A 25,516-nucleotide genomic window follows, 5' to 3' on the forward strand; every position below is an offset into this window, starting at 1 on the left:
GTTTGCATATTTTCCCCGTGTTTGCGTGGGTTTCGCCCCCACAACGCAAAGATGTGCCAGGTAGGTGGATTCCCTTTAATTGGAAAATAACGAATTGGGTACGCTACATTTAAAAACAAATGCATACAAAACGATGCCAGACTTCATTTTCATGTACCTCAGAACTAAAACCTAGTTTATGCCCAAAACTCATTCCTCAATAATAAACACTACTAGACGATCGTCAGATTTCAAGGCATTAGTTTCTTACTGCACCTTCTTACCTCCAACTTCAAATCAATTTCCTGCATGGGGCCTATTGTATTTGTGTAGAGCAGTAAAACATTGAGATTTAAAACGACTTTGCCATGCGGCCAAGTCAAATTTAATTCTTTTAATACCCTCCTGTAATTGGAGTGGCCTTCATACAAGCTGAAGCTTCCTCCTTAAGCGATTATGAATCACAACTTGAGTTTCTCCATTTAAAAGTAAATATATTTTCGTGAAAAACTACAGAAATGCGAAGAAACAAAACGTCAGGACGCGAAAAGATAATTCAACTTACTGCGCTCATTCATTTCACATAATGGCTAACCTACTCCATCACAATGGAACATGTAACAGGTATGCAGTGAACCTCTTTCCTATCCCTGATAGTCAAGTGAATTCTCCAACATCTGGGGCGGAATCACTGCCCCCCGCCCCACACGGCGTGTTTTCCCTCAGCAGCGTGGGGGGGGGGGGGGGGGGGGGGCACCACTGGCCGGTAGCGGGATCTTCTGGTCCCACTGCTGTAAGGGATTTCCCGTTGAATCCACTCCACGCTGACAGGAAACCCGTGGCAGGTTGTGCCGTCGGGGGAGACCTGCGTGAACAGCTAGAGGATCCAGTCCACAACCTTCATCCTAAATTATGCACTTTGCACATACACGTTTGAACAGTTGCCTTCCTCAGTAAGAGTGTATGGTATTTGGTACGGGTAAAGCTCACGAGCCACAAGACCATGTACCCCTCTGTAGTCAATTCTCAGTCCATACAATTTCTGTAATTGTTTTTGACTGCTGAGTCAAATCAGCAGCAGTGATTTATGGCGAAGTCTGATGCAAGCTCTCAAAATGGGAGTCTTCTTATTGTGTTAAGATGGGGCGAGGAGAGAAAGATGTACAACCGTCAATATGATTAAGCCAGAAATCCATTTGCGGACTAATTAGCAATGGAATTTTCCAGCCTGACTCACAGAATTAAGTTTAGACACTTCCTTAAATGCTTTGTCCAAGTCAGTAGCTAATTAAAAGGTTGGATGAAAGGAACTGACATCAGACTAGTGAAATTAAACCCTCCATTTCCTGAATCATTTAGGTTACACTGTTAATATTCTACACAAGTGCTTTATAATTCATTTATATAACACAATAGGTTCCAATGGAAGTACTTCCATAATATCATACAATTGCCCTCGTTCCCAATTTGTCCCATTTATAATGCATAGTAGATTCAGAGGTCAGCACAGCATCTCCACATGTGCAGGTATGGTGCATGCACAGCTTCTGTGAAGTCACACTGAAGACTTTACCTATCTCACCATACCTGAAGGTAGGATAGAAATGGCACTGACATGAACAAGTTCTGTCTAGCATTGGTTTGCAGATTCAGGTGAAATCTCTGATCTTTGGAGGAACACGTGATGCCTCATGTTAAGTGAGTGCAAGTTCTGTATGAAGCAGAACGTTACTGGTGTGTTAGACATCACAGACTCTAGCACCCAATCCCCAAGGAATTTTGTCAGAGTGTGTTTGGTGTATTTCAAACCCTCACCCCCTCAACAAGAAACAAGGGGCACGCGAACAGCCTCGTCATGCCTGACTCGGTAGGCGAGATCCAGATTAACGTATTTAAATGAGCCTTTAAGTTCATTTAAATATGCCTGCGGCCGATTATAAGACCATAAGACCATAAGACATAGGGTTGGAAGTAAGGCCATTCGGCCCATCGAGTCCACTCCGCCATTCAATCATGGCTGATTTCAACTCCATTTACCCACTCTTATCCCGAGGCCTGGGAATTAATGGCCTCGCCATGGCACCATATAGCACAAATGTGGACCAGGCGTAACGGGATCGGGGGGAGGGGGGTCTCCCAGGTCACCAGAGAACAAAGAATAAAGAACAAAGAAAAGTACAGCACAGGAGCAGGTCCTTCGGCCCTCCAAGCCTGTGCCGACCATGCTGCCCGCCTAAACTAAAATCCTCTACACTTCCGGGGTCCATATCCCTCTATTCCCATCCTATTCATGTATTTGTCAAGACGCCCTTTAAACGTCACTATCGTCCCAGCTTCTACCACCTCCTCCGGCAGCGAGTTCCAGGCACCAACTACCCGCTGTGTAAAAAACTTGCCTCGTACATCTCCTCTAAACCTTGCCCCTCGTACCTTAAACCTATGCCCCCTAGTAATTGACCCCTGTACCCGGGGAAAAAGTCTCTGACTATCCACTCTGTCTATGCCCCTCATAGTTTTGTAGACCTAAATCAGGTCGCCCCTCAACCTCCGTCATTCTAGTGAGAACACACCGAGTTTACTCAACCTCTCCTCATAGCTAATGCCCTCCATACCATGCAACATCCTGGTAAATCTCTTCTGCACCCTCTCCAAAGCCTCCACATCCTTCTGGTAGTGTGGCGACCAGAATTGAACACTATACTCCAAGTCTGGCCTAACTAAGGTTCTAAACAGCTGCAACATGACTTGCCATTTTTATACTCAATGCCCCGGCCAATGAAGGCAAGCATGCCGTATGCCTTCTTGACTGTCATCTCCACCTGTGTTGCCACTTTCAGTGACCTGTGGACCAGTTACATTTTCCTCCAAATCATTTATATATACTACAAACAGCAAAGATCCCAGCACTGATCCCTGCGGAACACCACTAGTCACAGCCCTCTAATCTGAAAAAATCCCTTCCATTGCTACCCTCTGCTTCTATGACCTAGCCAGTTCTGTATCCATCTTGCCAGCTCACCTCTGATCCCGTGTGACTTTCACCTTGTGTACCAGTCTGCCATGAGGGTCCTTGTCAAAGGCCGTACTGAAGTCCATATAGACAACAACCACTGCGCTACTTGCATCAATCACCTTTGTGACCTCCTCGAAAAACTCTATCAAGTTAGTGAGACACGACCACCCCTTCACAAAACCGTGCTGCCTCTCGCTTATACATCCATTTGCTTCCAAATGGGAGTAGATCCTGTCTCGAAGAATTCTCTCCAGTAATTTCCCTACCACTGACGTAAGGCTCACCGGCCTGTAGTTCCCTGGATTATCCTTGCTACCCTTCTTAAACAAAGGAACAACATTGGCTATTCTCCAGTCCTCCGGGACATCACCTGAAGATAGTGAGGATCCAAAGATTTCTGTCAAGGCCTCAGTAATTTCCTCTCTTCTCTCCTTCAGTATTCTGGGGTAGATCCCATCAGGCCCTGGGGACTTATCCACCGTAATATTTTTCAAGACGCCCAACACCTCGTCTTTTTGCATCTCAACATGACCCAGGCTATCTACACACCCTTCTCCAGACTCAACATCCACCAATTCCTTCTCTTTGGTGAATACTGATGCAAAGTATTAATTTAGTACCTCACCCATTTCCTCTGGCTCCACACATAGATTCCCTCCCCTGTCCTTCAGTGGGCCAAACCTATCCCTGGCTGCCCTCTTGCTTTTTATATACACGTGTAAAAAGCCTTCGGCTTTTCCTTAACCCTATTTGCCAATGACTTTTTGTGACCCCTTTTAGCCCTCCTGACTCCTTGATTAAGTTCCTTCCTACTTTCCTTATATTCCACACAGGCTTCGTCTGTTCCCAGTCTTCTAGCCCTGACAAATGCCTCCTTTTTCTTTTTGACGAGGCCTACAATATCTCTCGTTATCCAAGGTTCCCGAAATTTGCCATATTTATCCTTCTTCCTTACAGGAACATGCCGGTCCTGGATTCCTTTCAACTGACATTTGAAAGCCTCCCACATGTCAGATGTTGATTTACCCTCAAACATCCGCCCCCAATCTAGGTTCTTCAGTTCCTGCCTAATATTGTTATAATTAGCCTTCCCGCAATTTAGCACATTCATCCAAGGCCACATTTATCCTTGTCCACCAGCACTAACTGAATTGTGGTCACTGTTCCCGAAATGCTCCCCTACTGAAACTTCTACCACCTGGCCGGGCTCATTCCCCAATACCAGAGGCCCCGGGGTGGTCAGGCTCTGGGCAGGGTGGCACTTGGCACTTCCATCTGGGCACCAAGGCTGGCAGTGCAAAGGTGCCTGGGTGGCAGGTTGCCCATGCCCTGCCCTTAAGAGGTGGGGAGAGGGGGGCTAGAGCACCACCTAAGGAGGCAAGTTGGAGAGGGCCCCATACCACCCCCCCCCCCCCACCCCCGAGGCTGCTGCAGGTGTCTGAAGGGGACAAGAGATCTGGATGGCATTTTAAAATGGCGCCCCAATCATCAGTACAGGAAGTGAGGTAAGTGCGGCCTCAGTTGGGCATTCATGACCGGGGCCAAAAAGACAAACCAAGTCCTGTTTGATAGCAGGGTCGTTCTCAGTGCTGCAGGCACTGAGAAACATCTCACTAATTTGCGCCCAAAACAGGACTCTAGTTTTTCTCTTAAATCGTGATAATAAGAAACGTTCAAATTATGTGAGCCCCATTTCTGTAGTTTAAAACCTGCCTCTTTGACCAAGCAATATGTTGACTCTTAACTGCTCAGAATGAATCAGCACAAATGCTGGCCTTGCCAGTGATGCTGACACCTCAACAAAGAATTCAAACAGAGGTTTTGGTCATATGTCCCAATATCTCCTTCTGTGGTTTGGTGCCAGAATTTGATTGCTAACACATTTCAAATGCCTCAGGACTACTTTGCTCATTCTCAGTTTGGACAGTGCACTTGTCATTATCAAAGAGGCCCATTAAAGTTACTTGTTTTCTCTCCAAATGGAAAAAGACACCAAAGGTAGGAATGCAGAATACAACAATTGGCTTTTTACATAGACAGTCAGGAGATTTAAAAAAGTATAAGGAGCACATAATTAAGGCTGCTTCACCACTTTCTCGAACACCTAGCCACTCCCATTCGCTCAGTACTCCAGTCACTCTCACATTCATTTTGTTCCACCTACAGTCACTTCTCAAAGCTGCCTGCTTGAAAATTTCAGGTAAACCACGCTGATAGAGTTTGAGAAGTGTGTTTGGGGAGTCATCACTCAGAAGGTTTCAGATAACTTTTATATTTAAAAACAAATGGATAGAAGCAAACTGGAATTGTAACATAGTTTTGAGTGACTATATTGTTTAATGAGTACCGTTCTGGCCTGAACATCTGTTATGTAGTTGCTGACTTAAGCACAGTGGGCTAAAGAGCTAGCTTGTAATGCAGAACAAGGCCAGCAGCGCGGGTTCAATTCCCATACCGGCCTCCCCGAATAGGCGCCGGAATGTGGCGACTAGAGGCTTTTCACAGTAACTTAATTGAAGCCTACTTGTGGCAATAAGCAATTATTATTATTATTTACTGTTTTAGGCCTAGGATCAGACAACATTATACAAAGGTCAAATAATGGCGAACAATATCGGTCATTGCTAGATGTGCTGCTTCACATCAAAAGGCTCCACGAGCTGTAATATTGATGAGATGTTTAATTCTTCCTAGGTTTGAATTCAGTGACAGGCATAGGCCTCAATGCCATCCTGAAACCCAGTGTGCGACGTCAGCAGTATATCCTGAATTGTTTATCCCCACATTGCTAGTTGCCTGAATGAAGTGGTCAGGTTCTTTTCACACAAGCAATGTACTTTCAGCCTTCAGTTGTAGACAGACTTTGTGCTTAGCAGAGGGGCAAAGCTACAAGTGCTGTTTGTAATTTGAATCTGACATTCAGGGGAGTTACACTGTCAGAGGTACCATTGTTTGGGTGAGACATTCTCCCTGGTGCCTTGGCCAATGTTTATCGCTCAATCAAGACCTAAATACAGATCATCACACATTATCACAATGCTATTGTGGATCTTTCTTGTAAACAAATTGCTTTCTTTCCTACAATACAGCAGTGATGACACTTCAAAAGATACTTCATTGACTATAAAGCACTTTGGGGCATTCTGTTACTTTGCTCCTACAACTGCACGTTGTTGTGAAAGGCACCATATAAATGCAAGTCTTTCCTTTTACTACTGGAATGTACAATGGAACTTCACTGTGCAACAAAAATTTCATGGGAGATCAGCAGCCATTGTTGTGGGGAGCCACTGTTCAGGGGAGAGGAGCAGCCACTTGTTAAGTGGTATACATAACATGAGAAAGGGCTTTATCTAGGCTATTGGTAGTGATGCATTTTATCTGTATCGTCCTCAGTTTTGCTTCATATTTTAGTCATGGAACCTTTTGTGTTATTTACAAATGTAAAATGCTTCTTTCGCAAACACCCAAATTAAAACAAAAGGGACCACATTAATGACTTTTCCAGTTATGAATAACAACTTCATATAATGCCCGGTGCACATATTATTCACAGAACGCTGCCGTGTATGAAACGTTATTCACTGGGCACAAACAAGTCAACAGAGGTTCACTTTAAATCTTAAATTAGGTTTATGCCACTGAACAGTTATAACCCTCACATAAGTTATATTTAGATGTTAGAAAAAGTTAGGGACTCCATTCATAAATTTCTACTAACCGCGCTCCAGATTATCTACCCATTAACTCAAGTAAGTTTTTAGTTTACGTTGCGGCATGTAATAAAGGCGGCCTGTCATTTACAACTTGCACAACAAGTAGAATTAGCCTTCAGGACGAGAACGTGCAGCTATTCACAATTCAGGTTTTTTTTCTCCTTCCCCTGTACAAATGTCCTCATTCTGTTCTCTGTACAAAGTTTATAGCATAGACTTCCTTCCCGGATTATAACATAAATATTGGTACTGAAGTATTAAGCTGGGACAGTGCATTCACCAGCTACTGTATTACCTCGTGAAACTCTTCCCCTTTTTCTTTTAGAAACAGTAGATGTTCCCAATTTTCCACAAAGTGATAAAACACACCACATCTGTACACAGTTACATCTTCCTAACCCCAAAATATGTTGTACACTTAATAAGCAGGAACAAAGGAACGATTTTGCAAATGGAGGATCAGAAAAGGTAGTTATACCTCCATTGCACATCAGCTATTAAGAGACCAATATCAGATATCCCGAAATACCAATTTCACACACGCAAGCACCAACTAAATCACCACGTGCTTCCCAATTCAAAATGCCAAACATTGTTAACAGCAGTCAAATCTACCAAACCAGTTAAATACGTTCTAAATGGTGACAATAACAAGCATCATGAACGGCCTGAAAATGGACAATAAATTAAAACAAGTTGTTGTTAAAAAAAAAATACTCAAATAACCCAACTCCTTACCCGAACGTCAATATCAGTAAAGACTTCAGTGTCGGCCAAGCAGGCAATCAGAATAATGTTGCAGTTAAGGCTTTGGAAATGCATGCTAGATTCAGGAAAAAGACTCCCAGGTCTGATTGACCAGCAAAGCAGTCTTGAGCTGCTGCTGACACTTTTATGAGTTACAAGCAATTGTGCTCTACTCTAATTTATACAGAATCGAGTGCTCGCCCTCAGGAGCTTTACGGTATGAGGCAGCAAATTCTTAAATAAAACCTGCACGTTCCAACTAGGACAAAATGAACTTCGAATGGAAAGTAGTGACATCAGCACTTAGTCAAGATATCTATGCTAATCAGCTTGGCTTTGCACTGGAAGATGGAAAAAACAGCTGATGTTGCCTGGCAGCTGTGTTATCATTGATTCTGCACATAGTTTCCATCAGCAGTAATTCCATTCAACACCCACAATATGCACTTAATTTGAATGACTTGCCTGAGATGGAAAATATTACACTGTTAAAACAACTGTTAAATAGTAACAGGAATAAATCATTAAACTGAAGATATTAAAGAGAACGGTAGGAAAATTATCCAGTCACCCGCGAATCTCCACAACCCTCTTTCCCCTTCCACTAGAGTCAGGCACCTCACAGATTTAACTTGGCTAAACCAAAAAAAATGCCAGCATCCTCGCACATTTCCATACAATTATTTAGGAAATGCCCAAGAGACTGAAAGTGAAAAACTTTCAAAGGTACTACTGCGTTACACTTCATGGTTAGAGAATTGTTACCTGTGAAGGCACGGAGTGGGTGGCAGCAAAAACACACACTTGCACTTTCAGCTTCATATCATAAACTGGTGAAGGGAAACTAAACTCTTGGAAGGAGGGGGCTTGGGGGGGGGGGGGGGGGGGGGGGCAGAAATCAGTTTCTGTGTTAGAGGAAGCCAGTGGTTACACCTGCACATTGTAGCTTGAACACACTGGATGCATTTAATAGAAAACAGCGACATGGCGGCACAGTGGTTAGCACTGCTGCCTCACAGCTACAGGGTCCCGGGTTCAATTCCGTCCTCGGGTGACTGTGTGGAGTTTGTACGTTCTCCCCGTGACTGCCTGGGATTCCTCCGGGTGCTCCGGTTTCCTCCCACAGTCCAAAGATGTGCAGGTTAGGTGTATTGGCCGTGCTAAATTGCCCCTTAGTGTCCAAAAGGTTAGGTCCAGTTACTGGGTTACAGGGATAGGATGGAGGCATGGGCTTAAGTGGGATGCCCTTTCCAAGGGCCGGTGCCGACTCGATGGGCCGAATGGCCTCCTTTTGCACTGTAAATTCTATGAAAACAAGACAGGAAAACAGACAAGACTCAAAAGGTCGCAACCAAGGTGGAATAATAAGAAGAGTGGTGACTAATTGGGAAATCATCAACAAAACATGACTGGAAAAATGTTAGAGATCTAAATGTGGCAAATTAGTGAAGTATGCAAAACTTAAATATGCACATTCTTCTGTGGAAAACCGAGACAATCGGAAAATCTTTGCCGCATTGTGAAAACAGGGAAAGAGATCATGCTGAATGAAAATGAGGGAGGAATTTCAACTGCAGCCTAATAAAGTAAGCCGGACCTTGCACATTCAGCAGGTTTGATTTTTAAAACCAATCTATTTCAAAACAGCTCACAATGTCCTCTTAGGACAATAACACCACAGCAGGAAGCTGAAATGAAAAGTCATTTACGACAGTATGGAGCATTCCTCAAGCAACATCACGGCTGTTCCACCCATTTCAGCAAATAGTGCAGGAACCGGTTCTGGTAATTACTCCAAAAGCAAAATATTGTGGATGCGGAAAATCTGAAATAAAACCAAAAAGTGCGAGATAAACCCGCTCAGGTGAAAGGTCATTGACTGGAAACGTTAACTTCCTACATCTCTCCCCACGGATGCTGCCTGAGCTGCTACATACAAACCAACACACCTATCAGGGGGAGAAGGCCACTCGGCCCCTCAAGCTTGCTCTGCTATTCAATAAGATCATGGCCTATCCCTGATAACCTTTCGCCCCCTGGTTAATCCTTTCGCCCCTGCATTAACCAAGAATCTATCCAGCTCTGTCTTGAAAATATGCAAAGACTCTGCTTCCACTGCCTTTTGAGGAAGAGAGTTCCAGAGGCTCACAACCCACAGAGGAAAGAATTCTCCCCATCTCTTAAATAAGCGACTCTTTATTTTTGCAGTGACCCCCTCGTTCTAGCTTCTCTGACAAGAGGAAATATCCTCTCCATATTCACCCTGCCAAATCACCTCAGGACCTTAAAGGTTTCACTCAAGTCACCTCTTACTCTTCTAAACTCCAGTGGATACAAGCCTAGCCTGGCCAACCTCTCCTCATAAGACAACCTGCCTATTCCTGGGCATTAGTCTAGCAAACCCATAATTCACCCATACCCACCATCACAGCTTCCGAAGTCAGATTGGCCTTCCTGAAAGTGAATCCTCGGAAGGCAACGGGCCCAGACGGGATCCCTGGTCGTGCACTCAGAGCCTGCGCAGACCAGCTGGCAGAGGTATTCACGGACATCTTTAACCTGTCCCTACTCCACTCCGAGGTCCCCACCTGCTTCAAGAAGACCATCATCATACCGGTACCAAAGAAGAACCAGGCAACGTGCCTCAATGACTACCGACCAGTGGCCCTGACTTCAGTCGTAATGAAGTGCTTCGAGAGGTTGATCATGAAGCGCATCACCTCCATACTCCCAGAACACATTGATCCACTGCAATTCGCATACCGCTGCAACCGGTCCACATCAGACACCATTTCCCTGGCCCTACACTCATCCCTAGATCATCTCAAAAACAAGGACTCCTACATTAGACTCCTATTTATTGACTACAGCTCCGCCTTCAACACCATAATCCCAGCCAAGCTCATATCAAAGCTCCAAAACCTAGGACTTGGCTCCCCACTCTGCAACTGGATCCTCGATTTTCTGACCAACAGACCACAATCAGTAAGAATGAACAACAACACCTCCTCCACAATAGTCCTCAACACCGGCACCCTGCAAGGCTGCGTACTTAGCCCCCTACTCTACTCCCTGTACACACACGACTGCGTGGCAAAACTTGGTTCCAACTCCATCTACAAGTTTGCTGACGATACGACCATAGTGGGCCGGATCTCGAATAACGATGAGTCCGAATACAGGAGGGAGATAGAGAACCTAGTGGAGTGGTGTAGCGACAACAATCTCTCCCTCAATGCCAGCAAAACTAAAGAGCTGGTAATTGACTTCAGGAAGCAAAGTACTGTACACACCCCTGTCAGCATCAACGGGGCCGAGTTGCAGATGGTTAGCAGTTTCAAATTCCTAGGGGTGCACATCTCCAAAAATCTGTCCTGGTCCACCCACGTCGACGCTACCACCAAGAAAGCACAACAGCGTCTATACTTCCTCAGGAAACGAAGGAAATTCGGCATGTCCACATTGACTCTTACCAACTTTTACAGATGCACCATAGAAAGCATCCCATCAGGCTGCATCACAGCTTGGTATGGCAACTGCTCGGCCCAGGACCGCAAGAAACTTCAGAGAGTCGTGAACACAGCCCAGTCCATCACACGAACCTGCCTCCCATCCATTGACTCCATCTACACCTCCCGCTGCCTGGGGAAAGCGGGCAGCATAATCAAAGATCCCTCCCACCCGGCTCACTCACTCTTCCAACTTCTTCCATCGGGCAGGAGATACAGAAGTCTGAGAACACGCACGAACAGACTCAAAAACAGCTTCTTCCCTACTGTCACCAGACTCCTAAATGACCCTCTTATGGACTGATTTCATTAACACTACACCCTGTATGCTTCATCCGATGCCAGTGCCTTTGTAGTTACGTTGTACATGTTGTGTTGCCCTATTATGTATTTTCTTTTATTCCCTTTTCTTCTCATGTACTTAATGATCTGTTGAGCTGCTCGCAGAAAAATACTTTTCACTGTACCTCGGTACACGTGACAATAAACAAATCCAATCCAATCCAATCCAACCTTCTCTGAACTGCTTCTAATACATATTTCCTCAAACAGGGAGACCAGTGCTGTACATAGTACTTCAGATGTGGAGCATGAGATTTGCCAGCATTTTCTGTTTCTATCTCAGTTCTGAAACTATTGTAGCCAAGTGTTCAATAATGTTTCTCCACCAACACCTCCTTTTTGTGCATTACGTACTGTACAAAATAGAACTTGATCCATTGAGCAAAGCACAATAATTTGTAATTTGTGAAACTTTTGGAAAATTGCACTCCAATACAGAATGCAATATACAAGTAGCAATAAATGTTAAATTTCAGTTACTTCAATATAACACTCTTTGTCACACAGCTAACCTTTAGCAGCCATTTACAGCACAGGGACAATATTGATATGAAGCATTTACTGCTACTTTCTTTGTTGACTAAAATACAGTTGATGTTTAGATGTTTTCTCAGTGTACAGTTTCGGTCCCCTCAAACTTGAACTGCAACTTTCTGAAATTCGGACATTGGCATTCATAATGATCCACTGCATTAATTGAACCTGATTACTATTACTCAGAAATGTAAAGTCGACATAGTCCCAGTTGACCGTAGGTGGCTTTCCTCTTTGAGGGGGAAGAGCTGACTGGTGGTGATTTAACCGGAGGGGTCACCATGCTTCAGGCGAGGGTCAAGGTTGAGAAGGCGGGGCCTTCCATAAATAATCTCAGTTGGCATGGGAATTGAACCCGCGCTCTTGGTCTTGCTCTGTATCGCGAACCAGCTGTCCAGCCAACTGAGCTTAACTGGCCCCCTTCCCGCTCTGTTGATCTACTACTAGAACAACAATCAAAAGGACAAAAAGCGAGGTGGAGTGGCAGAAAGTTGTAGGCGCAGGGAGGAATGCAAGAGCCTGGGGCCTAGGCAACTGAAGATATGGCCACCAATTGTGGCTTAATTAAAATCAAGGATGCACAAGAGCCCAGGATTACGAGTGCAAATAGATCACAGAATTGCCGTGCTGGGTTACACGTGCAGGGAGGATTGAGGCCATGGAGGGATTTGAAAACAAGGATAAAAAGAAAGTGTTTGCTTTACACCAAATCCATGTGAAACATTACAGAGACCACTGACAAACTTGCTGCAACTACAGACTTTGGGCATGGGGTTTAAGAAAACAACAGGTAGAAAAAATGACAAAGAATCAGCAGAATTAGTCTCATTCCATTTTTGGTTGCTTTGATTTAGGATCTGAACTGGTGTACTGCATGGACAACGGTTTAATAAGTGGAATGTCTAAATTTCTCGTTACTGCATAGAGTCCCACTGTGGAAAATTAGTTTTACCAGATTTGCCCAAATGCGATTTACAGCTTTTATACGCAGATTAAGAAAATTCAAATTTGATCAAGGTGATGAAATGAAAAAATGGTGTTGTATAGGCAGCTTGTTTCAACCAAATATAGGAGAGGACCGGCGGTCACAATCTCAAGTAATCCAAGGTCAACTCTCGGTTAGATATTAGGAGGTAGTTCTTTTCCACAGAATAGCAGACCTGAGGAACAGCTTCCTGTCTCTTGTGATGGCGCCAATTTGGTGGACTGCTTTGAGCGAGAGGCGGACCCGTTTCGTGTTAGGACAGAGATCATTTGTGGAAATATAGTTCCTGGGAAACATTAATCATGACTGGATTGGTATCCTGGACTATCGTCTTGGGGAAGTGGTCAGAGAGGAAATTTATATATTGTTTTTCACTAGTTGTCCTGAATTCTAGGGGATGTGCTGGCATAATGGCTTCTCATAGGAAACACAGGAACAGGAGTAGGCCATTCAGCCCCTCAAGCCTTTCCCGCCATTGAATGTGATCATGGCAGTTCTGTGGTCTAACTCCATGTACCTGCCTTTGGCCCATATCCCTTAATATCTTTGTTTAACAAAACTTGAACTATCTCGGATTTAAATTTAACAACTGTTCCAGCTTCAACTCTAGCACCCTTTGAGTGAAGAAGTGCTTCCTAACATCTCTCCCGAATGGTCTAGCCTAAGTTTAGACTATGACCCTAGTTTTAGGATCTCCAAACAGTGCAAATAGTTTATCTTTATCAACCTGGCACCCAGCAGTTCGAGGCCGCAGTCTCCTGGATGCCAATATTCACTGGCCCCTTCGGCATTGCCTCACACTAGTGCAAATTAGTACTGGTCTCCAGAAGCGGAAACCAGACATGATGGCCATGCGGGGGAGGATCTCGGAGGCCATGGAGTCCCCGTGCGGTCGGAGAAAGGTCAGAGCAGTGCCCTGCATGGCACCTGGACAGTGCCAACCTGGCATCTGGTAATGCCTGGCACTGCCAGTGTTCAAAGGGGCACTGCCCATGAAAGGGGGGTGATGGGGGTCTATGAAGAGGGGTCATGAAGAGTGGCTAGGGGCTAGGTGAGAGAGGGTCCTGAAAGAGGGGGGACTGAAAGGAGGCCCTCAGCGACCGCATAGCAGGATAGCTCACTTGGGGGGTTGGGATGTCCCGATGTCTACGAGGATGATGGATGGGCTGGGGCTGAGTCACCTCCATGCTTGGGTGGTCGTGGGGAAGCACGCAGGGACATTTAGTGATGGGGGGGGGGGGGGAAAAGAGGTTGCTCCTCTGGGATGAGGGTTGGGGTGTTGACCATGTCTGGGGGGGTCGTGATATCTGTGGGTGGGGGTGTGTGGGAAGCCCTCAAGCTAACTTTGAGATCTGGGCAAAATGGCGCCCCGATCTCAGAGGGCCAGGTCTTGACGGCGTCTTTAGTGCCCAGTGTGGGATTTGTTTTAGTGAGAAACTCCCCAAGCTTCAAAAAAAAGTGACTAATTGTGGATGAATACAGATCTGGATCGCGCCCAAACACCTGGCAGGAATCACTCTGCTAAACCCACCAAAAATGACACTAATTATTTGGGAGAATTTTGTCCAAAAAGTCTAATGGTGACCATGAAACTAGGGCCAGTTGTTGCAAAATCCCATCTGGTTCACTAATATCCTCTGGCGATAGAAATCTGCCACCCTTACCTCGCCTGGCCTACATATGACAGCAATGTGGTTGACTCTTAAATGCCCTCAAAAATAACCTAGGAAGCCAATGAGCTCAAGGGCAATAAGGAATGGGCAGAAATGCTGGTCCAGGCAGTGACACCCACATCACATGATTGAATTTTTATAAAAAATGAACCTTTTGTTTGCTTCTCCCAGGATGCATCTCTCAGGTGGGGTGAGCATGTACATATTCCGTTGCACAATGTGTGGGACAACCTTGACAGGCCAGTGGTCTTATTCTGTCTTTCACTGATGCATGTGCAAAAATTATGGATTTTGTTTTTTAAGAAGGGGAAAAGTTCCATACATTTTGCCTCGTACTAAATGGGGCTAAGCAAGTTTCCACAACACACCTCCACGTCAGCCTCTGCGTAATACAATTCGTTATGACTCAGCATCTAAACTGCACTGCCGCAGGAAGACAAAGAATAGAAAGTATATTTCATAACATTGTTAACATAATGACGAATTTGGATCACTGTAAGTTGTACTCAAATAATTCATCATATGCTGAGCAATAAAAAAAAAGAGACTGAGTCACATCTGGACTTTCTTACATTTCAGAACATTGCGATAACTATCATGGCACCAAGTTAAAGTCATCAGGAATCATGAGTCATTCATCAAAAAAGTTGTGTAACCTTCATTCCCATAGGACACATTTGACATTACAGCAAGCGCAACAGAGGCCGGAGTATATGATCGAGGTCACCTCCAGGTCGTACTCTCACACCGCTCAGTTCCAAATCAGAATTGCAGTAATTCAAGCTTTTAGTAACAGGGGAACGTAACAACATTTTCACCATCGTTTTACACAGAAGTTAACAAAACATTGTGAAAACCAATCGCAAGAGCAATTAGGAATGGATAATAAATGTGGGCCTTGCTGGATTCGCCCACAGCCCAAGAATAAATTTTAAAGTCACTGAAGCGTGCACACTACACATTCTGTTTTATCTGAATACGGGAACACACAGAGCCAACAGTATAGATGTTAAATTGGCACTTGTGATAGAAGGACAGAATTAGAGAGAAACCCCCATTGTATTTAAAAACTACAATTTCAAGGTATTGCCATTGCTAGGCAAGGTAACGTTACACTCAATATAGTGAACAGGAAAACACAATGACAAAGATGCTCAAACAAATTAGTACAGAGAAGATAATTTAGCCCACATCACGACTATTTACTTTATTCCCATATCATTGAATCAAAGAATCCCTACAGTGCAGAAGGGGGCCACTCGGCCCATTGACTCTGCACCGACCCGCTGAAAGAGTACCCCATCCAGGCCTACTTACCCGCCCTATCCCCTGCAACCCCATCCTGCTGAATTATCTACTCTGTACTTGGAGTTTAAGAAGAATGAGAGACGACCTCATGGAAATCTACAAAATACTGAACGGGCTTGATAGGGTTGGACGCCGAGAGATTGTTCCCGATGATCAGGGAATCTAAAACACAGGGTGCACAGACTCAGGATAGGAGGCTGACCATTAAGGACAGGGATAAGTGAAATTGCTTCACTCATCTCAGTGTCGCCACACTACCAGAAGGATGTGGAGGCAGAAGAGGGTGCAGAAGAGATTTACCAGGATGTTGCCTAGTATGGAGGCCATGTGCTATGAGGAGCGGTTGAATAAACTCGGTTTGTTCTCACTGGAACGACAGAGGTTGAGGGGTGACCTGATAGAGGTCTGCAAAATTATGAGGGGCATAGACAGAGTGGATAGTCAGTGGCTCTTTTCCCAGGGTAGAAAGGTCAATTACTAGGGGGCATAGGTTTAAGGTGCGAGGGGCAAGGTTTAGAGGAGATGTACGAGGCAAGTTTTTTACACAGGGATGTGTTGGGTGTTCTGGATCACATACAGGTCACCAACACTTGAAATAGTGCAACACTATTTTATTGAATCATTAACTGTTTAAACATACTCAGACTGTGGGTTAATACGATACTAGCTTTAACTAAAGAACTTCGCCTTGGCCTAGCCAGTCGATGCACTCAGCACATGGTGAATGTCTGTGTTGCAGGCTGTGAGCTCTGTCCTCCTAGCTGTAACTCGAATGAGCGGGAACTCTGATGCCCCCTGTCTTTATAGTGCGTGTGCTCTCACTGGTGATTGGCTGTGGTGTTGTGTATGTTGATTGGTCCCACTGTGTGTCCATCAGTATGTGTCTGCACCATGATATACTGGTGTATATTATGACATCCCCCCTGTTATAAAAAATGTACCTGCGTGGCAATAAATAGTGTATGGTGAATGTTCCTGACTATGTGTGCGCGAAATATTTACAGGACCAAGTACATAAAAACTAAGCTATTTACATGGGAAGGTGCCTGGTGCAGAAAAACAGTGTGTCACAAGAATAACGAGATGAACACTATATACAAACCACTTGAACGATTAAACGGAAGAACAGAACAAATCAGAAAGTCCATAAGTCCACAAAGTAAATCTCTGAGGTGGGCGACGAATTCTGGTTGACTGCCTCAAGGGTGGGTCAGGAGCCACCAGCTGAGGAGCTGGCTGGACTGCGTCAGAGTGAGGAGGGTGCAGAGTGACCGGAATCTCTTCATAGCCCAGGTCAGGATCAACAGGAGGGCGTGGCAATGGTGGAGGATCATGTAGTGAGCACGGAACGAGATGAAGGGCACGTCGATTGCGGCGCAGAATGGAGTCATCCGGTAGACGAACCAGAACGAGCGGGGAGCCACCTGCCTAAGAACCACAGCGGTTGCAGACCAGCCACCATCCGGAAGATGTATACGGACGTTGTCATCTGGAGCCAGAGCAGGGAGATCAGCTGCACAGGAGTCAAGAGCTGCCTTGTGCTGTGCATGAGACAGCTGCATCCGGCAAAGGACGGGAACGTGGTCGAGGTCTGGGACATGAATGGACGGCACCGTCGTCCTCAGGGTGCGACCCATGAGCAGCTGGGCTGGTGACAGGCCAGTGGACAGTGGGGCCAAGCGATAGGCCAGCAGGGCGAGGTAGAAATTAGACCCAGCATCGGCAGCTTTGCAGAGGAGCTGTTTGACTACGTGGACGCCCTTCTCCGCTTTGTCGTTGGATTGGGGGTCACATGCACAAAGTTGTACCTCCTGGCAAAGTTGGACCATTCCTGGCTTCCGAAGCAGGGGCCATTGTCCGACATCACTGTGAGTGGGATGCCGTGTCGAGCAAAGGTGTCCTTGCAGGCACGGATTACTGCAGACGATGTGATGTCGTGTAAACGTACCACCTCTGGGTAGTTTGAAAAATAGTCTACAATCAGAACATAGTCCCTGCCCAGCGCGTGGAACAGGTCGATGCTGACCTTGGACCAAGGGGACGTGACCATCTCATGGGGCTGTAGGGTCTCACGTGGTTGGGCCAGCTGGAAGCGCTGATAAGTGGGGCAGTTGAGCACTGCGTTGGCGATGTAGTCATTGATGCCGGGCCAGTACACAGCCACTCGGGCCCGTCAGCGGCAATTTTCCACGCCAAGATGGCCCTCGTGTAGCTGTTCCAAGATGAGGTGGCGCATGCTGTGCGGGATGATAATGCGGTCCAGTTTCAGGAGGACACCATCGACTACCGCCAGATCATCTCTGATGTTGTAGAACTGTGGTCATTGGCCCTGGAGCCACCCGTCTGTTAGGTGGCGCATGACACGCTGTAGCAAAGGGTCAGCCGCTGTCTCGCGGTGAATTTGGATGAGGCGTTCATCCGTGGCAGGTAGATTGGAGGCCACGAAGGCCACATAGGCGTCAACCTGACAGACGAATCCCGCTGGGTCACATGGAGTGTTGACTGCCCTGGAGAGAGCGTCGGCAATGATTAGGTCTTTGCCTGGGGTGTATACCAGCTGGAAGTCGTATCGCCGGAGCTGGAGCAGAATACACTGGATGCGAGGCGTCATGTCTTTCTGTATTATATTGACCAGCGGGCGATGGTCGGTGTCGACGGTGAATTGGGGAAGGCCGTACACAATTATGAAACTTGACGATACCGGTCAAACGGCCCAGGCACTGCTTTTCTATCTGTGCGTAGCGCTGTTCCGTGGGGGTCATGGCACGTGACGCATATGCAACGGGGGCCCATGATGAGGCCTCATCGCATTGCAGGAGCACTGCCCCAATGCCAGACTGGCATCGGTCAAAATTTTTGTCTCTTTCGCTGGATCAAAAAAAGCTAAGACGGGCTGTGGTGAGTTTGGTTTTGAGTTCTCTCCATTCGCGCTCTTGGGCAGGAAGCCATTGGAAATCTGTCATCTTCCTGACCAGAGTCCTGAGAGCTGTGGTATGAGAGGCGAGGTTAGGGACCATGCCCAGAAATCAGAGGACCGCCTTCTTGTCCTCTGGCGTTTTCATGGCTGTGATAGCAGCCACCTTGTCCGCATCCAGCCACACACCCAACTGGGAGATGTGGTCCCCGAGGAACTTGAGTTCCGTCTGACCAAAGGAGCATTTGGCTCTATTGAGGCGTAGGCCATGCTCCCATATGCGTTTGAACACGCGCTGGAGGCGACTGACATGCTCTTGCGGGGTGGTGGGCCAAATGATTATGTCATCGACATAGACGCAAACACCTTCAATGCCTTCCATCATTTGTTCCATGATCCTGTGGAACAGTTCTGAAGCCGATATGATCCCAAACGGCATCCTGTTGTAACAATATCTGCCAAAGGGGGTGTTAAAGGTACACAGTTTCCTGCTGGGCTTGTCGAGCTGGATTTGCCAGAAACCTTGTGAGGGGTCAAGTTTGGTGAAGAGCTTGGCGCGAGCCATCTCGCATGTGATCTCTTCGCGTTTGGGAATCGGATAATGCTCCCTCATGATATTGCGATTCAGGTCCTTGGGATCAATGCAAATTCTCAGCTCGCTGCAAGGCTTTTTTATATACCATGGAACTGACCCAGTCGGTTGGTTCCGTAACTCTGGAGATCACTCCTTGGTCTTGGAGTTCCTGCAGCTGCTGCTTGAGGCAGTCCTTGAGGGGTGCTGGGACTCTGCAAAGTGCATGCACCACAGGCGTGGCGTTCTGTTTGAGTAGGATCGTGTAAGTATATGGGAGCGTGCCCATGCCTTCGAAGGCATTGCGGTGCTGGTTGATGATGGCGTCGAGTTGCGCCCTGAAGTCAGCGTCCTGGAAGACAGATGTGTCATCAGGAAAGAGAGAGTGAACTCTTTGAACGAGGTTGAACAGCTTGCACACCTGTGCGCCAAGCAGGCAGTACTTCAAGGAGCCCACAATCTCGAAGGGAAGGATGGCTTTCCGTGACTTGTGCATCACTTCAAGTTGGCACGAGCCGATAGCAGGAATGATGTTGCCATTGTAGTCCAATAGCTGGCAGGCTGATGGAAGGATGGCTGGTTTGACACGAAGGCTTTGGAAAGCAGACCACGCCATGAGATTGGCGGCGGCACCAGTGTCCAGGCGGAATCGTATTTGGGACCGGTTGACCGTCAGGGTGGCACACTACTCATCGTCTGGATCGATGCTGTATACCGACAGCGGCTGGTGTCTTTGCTTCGGGGACAGCCTGTTTTTCATTACGACACCGACTCGAAAAGGCGCCTTCGGGTCCTCGGTGTCACTGCTGTGTGGGAGGTCCGCATCGGACTCGGTGACCGTGGGTTGAATTGCCCGAACATTCCTGCGAGGCTGGCGAAGCGAGATGAATTGACAATTGACAGGCTGAGTTGCTCGACAGAAGGCAGCACAGTTGTCAAGTCTTCCACATCGTAGGCAGTCGGGATTTTGTGGGGCATTGCCGCTTTAAGTGGGCGGTGCCACAGTTGCTGCACATCGTGATGTCAGCACGTTCGTTGCGCCACCGTGCATGCGCGGTGCGGTCGTGCATGGTGTGCGCCTGCGCATTACGTTCCTCAGCGTCGCCGTCCCCTCGTTTGGTGCGTACAATCGCGGGAGTCCGCGAAAAGCGCGCAAACTGGCCACCCTCATCCAGGCTGAGGCCCTGGAGGTGCTCAATCACTTGGACCCGTTCTGCCTCGTGGGGACCTTGCCGCGCCGTTTCAGCCGCTTGTATATGGGAATACCGACTCGTGGTGTTTTCATGTAGGACACAGGTCTCGATGGCGGTCGCTAGGGTGAGTTGCTTTACTTTGAGGAGCTGCTGACGTAGGGGGTCCGACTGAACACCGAAAACGATCTGGTCGCGTATCATGGAGTTGGAGGTGGGCCCGTAGCTGCAAGATTGCGCAAGGATGCGGAGGTGCGTGAGAAAGGATTGGAAAGGTTCACCCTTACCCTGCAAACGCTGTTGGAACACAGAGCGTTCGAAACTTACATTCACCTCTACGCTGCAGTGAGTGTCAAACCTGAGGAGGACCGTCTTGAACTTCGTCTTATCTTCGTCATCTGTAAAGGTGAGAGAGTTGAAAATGTGGATGGCATGGTCCCCGGCCGTGGAGAGGAGAAGAGCAATCTTTCTGGTGTCCAAGGCGCCCTCCCTGTCCGTGGCTTCGAGGAAGAGCTGGGAGCGCTGTTTGAAAATCTTCCAGTTGGCCCCGAGGTTGCCAGCGATGCGGAGCGGCGGCGGCGGGCTGATATTGTCCATGTTGCAGGATGACGGAATGCTGGCGGAAGGCAGATCACTTGCAGGTAGGTCTAAGAAGTGCTAATATCCCACCACTCCTGGTATCATGATGTGTTGGGTGTTCTGGATCACGTACAGGTCACCAACACTTGAAATAGTGCAACACTATTTTATTGAATCATTAACTGTTTAAACATACTCAGACTGTGGGTTAATACAATACTAGCTTTAACTAAAGAACTTCGCCTTGTCCTAACCAGTCGATGCACTCAGCACATGGTGAATGTCTGTGTTGCAGGCTGTGAGCTCTGTCCTCCTAGCTAGCTGCAACTCGAATGAGCGGGAACTCCGATGCCCCCTGTCTTTATAGTGTGTGTGCTCTCACTGGTGATTGGCTGCTGTGTTGTGTGTGTTGATTGGTCCCACTGTGGGCCCATCAGTGTGTGTCTGCACCATGATATACTGGTGTATATTATGATACACAGAGGGTAATGGGTGCCTAGAACCCGCTGCCGGAGGAGGTGGTGGAAGCAGGGACGATAGTGACATTTAAGGGGCATCTTGACAAATACATGAATCGGATGGGAATAGAGGGATACGGACCCAGGAAGTGTAGAAGATTTTAGTTTAGACAGGCAGCATGGTCGGCACAGGCTTGGAGGGCCGAAGGGCCTGTTCCTGTGCTGTACTTTTCTTTGTTCTTTGTTCAAAGGGTTGTGAATCTTTGGAATTTTCTATCCCAGAGGGTTATGCATGCTCCACCATTGAATATATTTAGGACTGGGAAGATAGGTTTTTGGTCTCCCAGGGAATCGAGGGATACAGGGAGTAGGCAGAGAAGTGAAGTTGAAGCCCAAGAGATCAGCAATGACCGCACTGAATGGCGGAGCAGTCTCAATAGGCCATGTAATCTACTCCTGTTCATACTTCCTGGGCGCGATTCTCCACTCCCACGCCAGTTGGGAGAATCGCCTGGGGCGCCGAAATTTCCGGGGACGCCGGTCCGACGCCCTCCCGCGATTCTCTCAAGCGGTGGGAACGGGCCGGTCGAGTTTCGCGGGCCGCAGGCCGGAGAATCGCCGGAGACACCGAAAATGGCGATTCTCCTCCGATTCGGACGATTCGGAGGCCCGGATGGGCCGAGCGGCCAGGCCAAAACGGCGGGTTCCCCCCGGCGCCGTCCACACCTGGTCGCTCCAGTCGTGGGCGGCGCGTGAACGCTGGGGGGGGGGGGGCGGCCTGTGGGGGGGCGAGGGGGGATCCTGCACCGGGGAGATCCTGTACCTTAAATGTGGGGTGGCCTGCGATCGGTGCCCACCGATCGTCGGGCCGTCCTCTCTGAAGGAGGACCTCCTTCCTTCCGCCGCCCCGCAAGATCCGTCCCCCATCTTCTTGCGGGGCGGATTTGGACAGGACGGCAACCACGCATGCGCGGATGACGTCCGTTATGCGGCGCCGGCCGCGTCATCTAATCGGCGCCGCTTTTACGCGGGCGACAAGGCCTCGCGCAGGAGGATGACGTGGCCCCGATACTGGCCCATTGTCAGGGCCTGAATCGGTCGCGACCGGGGCAGTTCCGCGCCGTCGTGAACCTCGACGGCGTTCACGACGGCGCGGCCACTTCGGCGTGGGAGTGGAGAATCCCGCCCCCTATGTTTTTATGTTCTGATAACGAATTGATGATATAAAGACATTAATGGTCAACTTTTAGGCATAAATTATAAAACAGAAGATTAGGTGCTTATAATGCTGAAGGGGGTTCTATCGGGTAGATAAAGAAAAATAATTTCTTCTGGCAGATGGTGGAAACTCCATTTACGAGTGAAATCGGGAATCAGTTTTCACGCAAAGGGTAACCCAGAACTTTCTCTCCACCTCTCTGCAAAAAGACTGTGCATGTTGGGTCAATTAAAATTTGGGACACAGATCACCGGATATTTTTGGGGGAAGTATATCAAAAGATTTGTTTCAAAGGTGGCTTAATGGAGTCAAGGTGCAAACCAGTCTTAACCTTATTCAACATTGAAACAATTCAACAAGAAACTTCAGAGAGTCGTGAACACCGCCCAGTCCATCACACGAACCTGCCTCCCATCCATTGACTCCATCTACACCTCCCGCTGCCTGGGGAAAGCGGGCAGCATAATCAAAGGCCCCTCCCACTTGGCTTACTCACTCTTCCAACTTCTTCCATCGGGCAGGGAATACAAAAGTCTGAGAACACGCACAAACAGACTCAAAAACAGCTTCTTCCCCACTGTTACCAGACTCCTAAACGACCCTCTTATGGACTGACCTCATTAACACTACACCCTGTATGCTTCACCCGATGCCGGTGTTATCTAGTTACATTGTGTACCTTGTGTTGCCCTTTGTCTTTTCCTTTATTTCCTTTTCTTTTCATGTACTTAATGATCTGTTGAGCTGCTCGCAGAAAAATACTTTTCACTGTACCTTGGTATACGTGACAATAAGCGATTTTCATTTAATTTCATAAACAAATCCAATCCAATCCAATCCATTGGGGCAGGTTTGAGAGGCTGAATGTCCTCATCCTGTTCCTAGGGTTATGCCAAGAAAGGACCAAATGCTTCCATATGGGGTACCAGAAGTTGATAAATTTATGTAATAAGACAGTAAATTATCCTATTTACTTATTTAAGATGGCTCATACTGTGTAAAGGTCAAGTCTGCAGCGATGAACACAGGAAAGATGAAGTAGGATGGAAAGAAATGTGTGTGTGTGTGGAGTGGCCTTGATCAGTTGGATTGTGTGGCCTGTTTCGGTGCTGTGAAATTTTGTATTTCCATACAGCTTTTTCTTGGTAACGTTCATGAGCTAAATTCTTGGGAAAAAAGAAGGCCGAGAAGTGATATAGAACAGCACAGTACAGGCCCTTCAGCCCACAATGCTGCGCCGACAATTTATTCTAATCTAAGATCAACCTAACCTACACCCCTTCAATTTACTGCTGTCCATGTGCCTGTCCAAGAGTCGCTCAAATGTCCGTAATTACTCTGATTCCCCACCTCTGCTGGCAGTGCATTCCACGCACCCACCACTCTCTGTGTAAAGAACCTACCTCTGACATCTTCCCTATACCTTCCTCCAATCACCTTAAAATCATGTCCCCTCGTGACAGCCATTTCCGCCCTGGGGAAAAGTCTCTGGCTATCCACTCTATCCATGCCTCTCATCACCTTGTACACCTCTATCAAGTCACCTCTCTTCCTTCTTCGCTCCAGTGAGAAAAGCCCTAGCTCCCTCAACCTTTCTTCATAAGACATGCCCTCCAGTCCAGGCAGCATCCTGGCAAATATCCTCTGCACCCTCTCCAAAGCATCCACATCCTTCCTATACTGAGGCGACCAGAACTGGACACAATGGGCGCGATTCTCCGAAATGGATTTGGTAGAGGTATTCGAAATCATGTGGGATCTGGACAGAGGAGACAAGGGGGAATTATCCCCACTCATGAAAAGATCAAGAATGAGTGTGCACAGATATGAAAGCCATTGCTAAGAGAAGCAAAAACGCTATGAGAAAAATGTTTCTCCGCGAGTAGTTCGGGTTTAGATGGCACTGCCTGCGAGTGTGGTGGTGGAGGGTTGGTTCGATCGAAGCACTCAAAAGGGAATTGGACTGTTCTTTGAAAAGGAAGAACGTGCAGGGGTTACAGGGAGCGGAGAGCTGGTGCAGACATGATGTGCTGAAGCACCTCCTTCTCTGTTGTAACAATTCTGTGAATTTGGTGGGTAATTCAGAGTTGTCACTTTACAAAAACAAAACAAAATGAGGCTCACAATTTATTAAAATTTTAACATGCCGCAATCTCCATTGATCAAATAGGTTAAACTGCAATGAGCATGTCATTGTAGTATTAGCAACTGGAAACTAAGATTGGGATTAACAACACTTTACAGCTCTAAATGCGAATACTTGGTAAGAACAGTTATAAAAAAATTGATGGTTCTTCTAGTTCCATTTCCCTTCTTTATGCATACAGCATAATGTAGGAATTTTTTTGCATGAATAACTGCCATTGATAAATCTAATCTGTGCACCATTTTCATTCAAAATCCTTGCCGCTATCTTTTAGAAGTAAACATTTTCCACAAGTGGTCAGTTGTCAAAACCACAGTAAAAAGAGACTGGGGACTGACTGCATTTTAGGAGGTTATGTTGCTGGAGGGTGGGAGACAGGGAGGGAAGAGGTCTCATGCAGCTTTGCATAACTAGGCATATCCGCAAGTACTAAAGGACAAATCCGTTGGTGAACTTTAGTTCTGTGAATGCAGATAGTCTGATACAGATTGTACAAAGGCCAGCCTATTAATATTTGACTTTCAGCCAATTTAGCACAATATCCCATTTTCCCCTCCTTGCCCTCAGTTGCATCTATGGAAGAGTTTATATTAACCCACTATTAGCCACCAAAACCACAGACACCAAGCATAC

The 25,516-nt window shown here is 47.0% G+C and overlaps 1 protein-coding gene across 2 annotated transcripts in view; it reads right to left on the reverse strand.

Moving 5' to 3' along the window:
• LOC140427756 (calcipressin-1-like) overlaps positions 1-25,516 on the reverse strand; it is a 97,406-nt gene that overhangs the window by 13,880 nt on the left and 58,010 nt on the right. The window contains exon 1 of one of the 2 annotated variants that reach the window (XM_072513383.1): positions 7,447-7,670. The exons of the other annotated variant lie outside the window; for it this stretch is intronic. Coding sequence (XP_072369484.1) covers positions 7,447-7,530 — 84 coding nt within the window. The 5' untranslated portion in view covers positions 7,531-7,670. Of the gene's footprint in view, positions 1-7,446; positions 7,671-25,516 lie in introns of those variants that run through there. 2 annotated transcript variants of the gene reach the window in all.

This window comes from Scyliorhinus torazame, chromosome 8, assembly GCF_047496885.1.
Source record: "Scyliorhinus torazame isolate Kashiwa2021f chromosome 8, sScyTor2.1, whole genome shotgun sequence".
NCBI classification, from domain to species: Eukaryota; Metazoa; Chordata; class Chondrichthyes; order Carcharhiniformes; family Scyliorhinidae; genus Scyliorhinus; species Scyliorhinus torazame.